General features: G+C 75.3%; 1 protein-coding gene across 1 annotated transcript; it reads right to left on the reverse strand.

Moving 5' to 3' along the window:
• Positions 1–1,115: 1,115 nt before the first annotated feature.
• On the reverse strand, positions 1,116–2,643 carry FNDC10 (fibronectin type III domain containing 10; the record flags this gene model as incomplete). Its single annotated transcript, XM_084241842.1, has 2 exons — positions 1,116–1,420; positions 1,554–2,643. The coding sequence occupies one exon, from the start codon at positions 2,641–2,643 to the stop codon at positions 1,978–1,980; it is 666 nt and encodes a 221-aa protein (XP_084097968.1). The 3' UTR covers positions 1,116–1,420; positions 1,554–1,977.
• Between the last annotated feature and the right edge of the window lie 3,357 nt (positions 2,644–6,000).

Below are 6,000 nucleotides of genomic sequence, written 5' to 3' on the forward strand. Positions count from 1 at the left end.
CCCCCGAGCTCGGCGCGCAGGGACACCCGGGAGGCGGGGGGTGTTGCCGGGAGCGCCCCAGCAGGAGGCCCCGGGCAGGGGCCCCGGACCAGACGTCCGTCCTCTCAGTGACGGGCCGCGTGGAGCAGAAGCACCTGCGCGGGGCGGGGGGGGGGGCAAGGCAGGGCTCCGCGGAGGAAGGTGCAGCCGAGCTCAGCAGAAGCCCCGGCGTCCACCTCCAGGCAGGTTCCCGGTCAGGCCCGCGCTGGCCGCTGCTCAGCCCCCTCATGCAGCCCCAAGGTCAGCTTGCCCCGGCCCAGCCGGAGGCCAGAACCCCCTGGAGAAGGTGGGGCTGGCGGCTGTGGCTTTACCCACTTGACAGGCCCACGGGCCCCTCGGGGCTGGGGTCAGTGTCCGGTGTCACCACCGAGGCCTGAGTGCGACCCCGGCCAGGAGCTGACCCGCAGGGCACAGCTGACCCCGCCTGTCTCCCGCTGCCCCTCAGCAGTGTGTTTCAGGGGATACGCCTGTTCTGCTCCTCACTCTCTCTGGGGAGCCCCCTCACCCCCCCGCCTCTGGCCTGCACCCCAGCCCTTCTAGCAAAAAAACACACTCCAAGCTGGGGCAGGGAGAGCTGGCCTCAGGGAGCCGCACACTGGCCCTGGCGCTGAGCCGTCTCGGACTCAGGGTCCACCCTGCACAGAGGGGCTGCCCACGCCCCCTGCCTCTGCCTGTGGGGGCACCCGCACCCCGCACGCACGCCCGGGCGCCTGGCTCACCGGGAGCCCCCACTTCCCGGCCGCAGTGCCCTCGGGGGGCGAGTCACAGCTGCGGCAGACCGCCCGGCTGGCCTCGCTCTCAGGGTCACCTCTGCTCCAGGCCAAGGTCAGCTGGGCCCGGGGACACGCTGTTCGCCTCCTGCCCTCCCCAACGCCGCCCCGCGGGCGCTGCCCCCCCCACCGCAGGTCAGAGGGGACACCCTGCCCATTCCTCTGCCAACCCCACGCGAGCAGGCAAAGCTAAGAGGTGGGGCCCACCCCTGCTCCCCTGCCCCCCACCCCTGCCCCCCCCGCCCCCTACTCCCTCCCTCCACCCCCGCCTTCCCAAGAAGCACACAAGACCGTGGTTCTGGTCTGAGAACGATGGACAGATGGACATTTCGACACTGGGGCCTGGCTCGCGCCTGGGCAGCGCACACCAGGGTGGCAGAGCGAGGGCACAGAGGTAGGGAGCGGGCGGTGGGCCCTGGCCGGGCCCAGGGCGCTACTGGGGAGGGGGTGCCGGGCCCAGGGCGTCCCAGTCCGTGGCTCCCGCCCAGTGCCCGCCACGCCTGGTGCTGGGTGTCCAGGGGGTGCGGTCAGCAGGGAGGGCGCGCGGTCTTCTGTCCAGGGCCCCGGCCCCCATCTCCAGAGTCTGGCAGTGCGCCGCGGTCAGGGGAGGCCTGGAACCCAGACGAAGGGACACTCAGCTGCGCCCGGCCCCACCCTGTGCCCTCAGGTCGGGGCCTCCCTCCCGCCAGCCCCAGCGGCCAGGGCCAGAGCCAGGGCCAGGGCCGCAGGGCAGAGGGCACTCACCCTGCACGTCTGTGGCCGGCCCGCCCGTGGCGCCACCTCCGCGGCGTCCAGCGTTCCTGCAAAGCTTGAGGGGGGCCGGAGCGACACTGGCCAGGGCGCGGCGGGCCGCTGGTCTGGGCGCAGAGCCCCGGGAGCGGGGCAGGGGCTGGCTCCTGCGCGGGTGATCCTAAGGCACAAAGCTAACCTAAGCCCAGGCGGAGGGGGCGGGACAGGCTCTGCGGGGGCCCCCAGCGGCCAGCGGCGCTCAGGACGACGGGGCGGGCGAGGGCTGGGCTGGAGGCGGCTCTGGCCCCGGGCGGGGCCCCCGAGGGCCGCAGGAGCCGGGCCCCGCGTCAGCCCGCAGCTGCAGTCCCGCGGCGGGGGCCGCCTGGGGGGCCGGCGGGGCGCAGGGGGCGCAGGGGGCGCGGCGCGGGGCGGCCGGCGCTCAGGGCTGGCGGCGCGGGCCGGGGCGCCCGAAGGCGGGCTGCATGAGGTTCTCGGTGATGTAGGCCACCAGCAGGCAGATGACCACGAGCATGACGCAGATGGAGCCGCCCACCGCCGTCATGGCCACCACGATCTCGCGCATGCCGGCCGGCTCGGCGGCGAACTCCACGCACTCGGCGGGCGCGGCGGGCTCGGGCGCGGCGGGCGGCGGCAGCGGCTGCAGGCACAGGCGGTAGCGCACGCCGTCGTGCACGCCGGGCAGCAGGTAGTCGCGGCAGGACGCGCCGAGCAGCACGCGCTCGCAGGGGAAGCGCGTGTAGGCGCCGCGCCACGAGCAGTTGAGCGCAAAGGCGCGCACGCGGCGCGCCTCGGCCGGCGCCAGGCGCCACTGCAGCAGGACGCTGCGGTTGCGGAGGACGCTGGCGCGCAGCGAGCGGCCGGCCGAGGCGTGCGCCGCGCAGCCGGGCGCCTGGCAGCGGAAGCCGCGCGCGGGGCTGCGGAAGCACAGGCGCGCGCCGCCCGGCTCGGGGCCCTCGGGCAGCACCTTGTAGGGGCACCAGGGCGCGTCGGCCGCCGGCTCCCAGCCCGCCGGCGTCGGGGCGGCCGCGGCGCGGGGCGGCGGCGCGCAGGCGGCCAGCAGCAGCAGCAGCGGCGGGGCGCGCATCCTGCGGCTGGGCCGGCGCGGCGGGCGCGGGCTCGCGGGCGCGGGCGCTGGGTCACGCGGGCCGCCGCCGCCGCGCCCCGCGCCGGCCCCGCGCGCCGCGCCCTCCCCGCGCCCGCTCCGACCCGCCCCCGCGCCCCGCGCCCCGCCCCCCTTAACCCTCGCCGGGCCGGCGCCGGCGCCCCGCGCCCCGCCGCTCGCCGGGGGCGCCCCTCGGGCCCCGGCCCGGCCCCGGCGCTCCGCCGCGGCTTCCCCGCCGCCGCCCGCGCGCTGCTCCCCGCCGAGGCGCCCCGGGAACGCGCGGGGCGCGCGGGCCGCCCCCCTTGGCCGGGCGCGGCAGGCGAGGGGGGGAGTTTTCTGGGCCGTCCCCGCTGACCGGGGCCCAAGCGGCTTAGGCTGAGCTCCAGGGCGGGGGCTCCCCCTCTCCCCCTCCGCCCGCCGCTCCCCCATCTGGCCCTGGGTCGGCCCGGTCCCCGCAGGACGGGGGTCCGCACTGGACAAGCGGGACAGCGCCCGGCAAGCCCGCCTGGCGGACAGCACTTCGGGGAGGGGCGCACCCACTTCTGCCCCCCAGACCCTGGCCGTGCAGCTCCGTCCCTGCCCAGCCCACCTGGTGCTCAGGACACCCCTCCGCGGCCACCTGGCCAGGCCGCACGGCCCAGACCCGGTGAGGGCGCCTGTGGGGCCTGGAAGCGCCCTGGAGGGAGGGGGCAGCGCCGAGAGGGCCCCATGCCTTGCCGGGCCCGGGCTCCCCCCGCTCACACCTGGAGGGGCGAGAGCAGGGGCCCGCGGGCCTGCCCGCTGCTCCATCCCCGGCTTGGACACCGTGACCCAAGCGGAGCAGCCCGGCGTCATGACTGCTGGCCACCCCCATAAGTCCCGGGCAGCCCAACATGCCCAGAGCGCCGCTGGGCCCTGCGAGTGGCCAGCTCTCCCCGGCCAGCCCGGGCCGCTGCCAGCCCCGTTGTCCACTCCTGACCAGACTTGAGGGCTCCGGCTGTCGGGCAGCACGAGGCATCCTCGCTTGTGCTTGTTTATGTCGTTGGTGCCCTGGGCCCACCGTCCGCCTTGTCCTGTGGCTCTGCTGGGAGGCCCTGGCACAGCCTGGCGCCCGCCCCCCCCCCATGCCATGCCGGCGTCCAGCTGCGCAGCAAGGTGGTCAGCCTGCACCGCGGCCTGAGTTTGTGGTATGTGAGACTGTGGCTTCACGCAGCGTCTCTCCACACAGTGTCTCCCTGCGCCACTCAAAGCTCTGAAAGCGGGACCCTGGAGGGGCTGCCCCCCAGTCCTCTGCTCTGGCCTGTGGTGGTTCTGCAGCCAGAACCCCAGGCGCCCACCACCGCTGGCCGCTGCAGCAGAGGTGGGAGCTGACTTGGGTGCTGCGCCCGAAGGCTGGGCCTGGGCGAGGCAGGGCCACCCGGCGCCCCAGCCTCTCATACGCGCAGGCTCCTTCCAGGGGGTGCATGAGGGCAGGTGCTGGTGTCCCCACTGTGGCCCCCTGGACATGGCCTTGGGACAGCCGGGCTCCCTCTCCCAGATTCCGGCTGTGTGTGTGTGTGTGTCCCGCCCACCCAGCTCTGGCGGTCCAGCTGGGCAGCAAGGCCCCCTTTCACGTGGGGCCCCTCCCTTGCTTATCACCCCAGTCAGCACGGATTTGTCCTACGTGAGGCCTATGGCCCGGATCCGCCTTCACTGGCAGTAGGTCCTCCCGTGCCCAGGGCCTGGCTGGGGCCCCTGCTGGACCTGTCGGGTCTGAGTGGGCTGCTCCTTGCCATGGGGCCTCCACCCCTTCATCTGCCAGAGACTTGCCTTTCTGGTGTGAATTATAACCACCTTTTCTCTCTAATGTAAAATGAAACTTTATTGACAGGTCATTTTATTTTACTATTTTTTAAAAAAGATTTATGTATTTATTTATACAAGCACCGGGCACAGTCAGAAGCGCGGGAGGGTGAGAGAATCCACCAGAGCCAGAGCGGGGAGCAGAGCAGGCAGAAGGACCGAAGGACACTGCTGAGGGGAGCAGCGGGCGGCAGGAGAGGTCTGCGCGCCATGTGGGACCCTCCTCCGGGGGCCGGGGAGCAGCCGGGGATCGAACCGGCGCCGCAGAGGCCGCGGGCAGCTTCGCAACCCAGCGCTCAACCGCTGCGCAGCGGGGAGGCCCAATAAATAAATCTCTTTAAAAAAACCCGAATTCAAAGAAGTCCGAAAATGACTCGGTGCTACCCCCCTGGCGAGGGCGCCCCCTGCTGTCCACGAAGTAACAGGGCCGCGCTCTCGGGACCTGCACCGCGCCCGGCAAAGGTCCCCGCGGCCCGACCCGCTCCCGCCGCGCAGGGCGCCGTCTCCCCCGCGGGGCTGGCCGTCGGGAAGGGCACCAGCGGCTGCGCGCCCCTCAGGGTGGCCGTGGGGGGTGCCGGGCTCTGCTCCTTGGAAGTAGCGGGTGCCGGGGAGCCCCTCCTGTGGCCGGGGGGCCCCACCACCAAGAGCGGCGTCTCCCGTGTCCTGTCTCGCGTGACGGCTCCGCGCTCTTGCTGCTTCCAGCTGCGCGTGGCGTGTCAGCCACAGGCGGCCCCGCTCGTCGTCGCTTACTCGCGGGGGTGCAGCGCCGGGGCGCCCCCCGCCCGCCCGCCCGCCCGCAGCGCTCGCTGACCGTCCACATGACGTCCCTGAGCCCTTGCTGGGCGCCTGGGTCTGCGGCCGCCGCCCCGTGGCCTTCAGAGCACGTGGTCGCCCGGCGGTGCCCACCCCCCGCGAGGGCCCCGGTGGGGGTGAGCCCGGAGGGCCCCGCTGAGCCCCGACGCCCCGGGCCGGACGGTGGGCGGGCGCGCGGCGGCCCCTGCGTCCCCGCCGCTGGCCCTGGGGGCGGCCGCGGGTGTGGGGCGGCGGCGCCCCGGGCCCAGCCCCCCTGGCCGCGGCCCTGCGTTCGCGTTCGCCGCGCTGGAGCCGGACCGGGCCGCGGGCGCCCGGGCCGGGCCAGCCTGACCGTCCGCCGGCGACGGGGCGCGCGGCCCAGGCGCGGAGTCCACGGGCCCCGGCGGCCGCGCCGCGCCGCGCCCCCGCGTGGGCGCGTCCCGGGCCCGCCGAGGAGGGACGCGCCGGGAGGCCTCAGACCGCGCGGCCGGGACGCCGCCCCGCCCCGCGCCAGCCCCCGCGGCCCGACGCCGCCCCCGTCTCCGGGGCAACGGGACGCGTCCGCGCGCCTGCAGGCCCGGCCCCGCCCCGCCCCGCCCCGCCCCCTGACGGAGCGGGTCACGCGCGAGGCGGCGGCGGCGCCGAACCGCAAGAGCCCGCCCCTCGCCGTGCGCACGCCGCGCGGCCTCCTGGGAATTGTGGTTCAGACCCGCCCCCCGTTGCCGG

The sequence above is a fragment of the Talpa europaea genome (genome assembly GCF_964194135.1).
Source record: "Talpa europaea genome assembly, chromosome: 9".
Taxonomy (NCBI): Eukaryota; Metazoa; Chordata; class Mammalia; order Eulipotyphla; family Talpidae; genus Talpa; species Talpa europaea.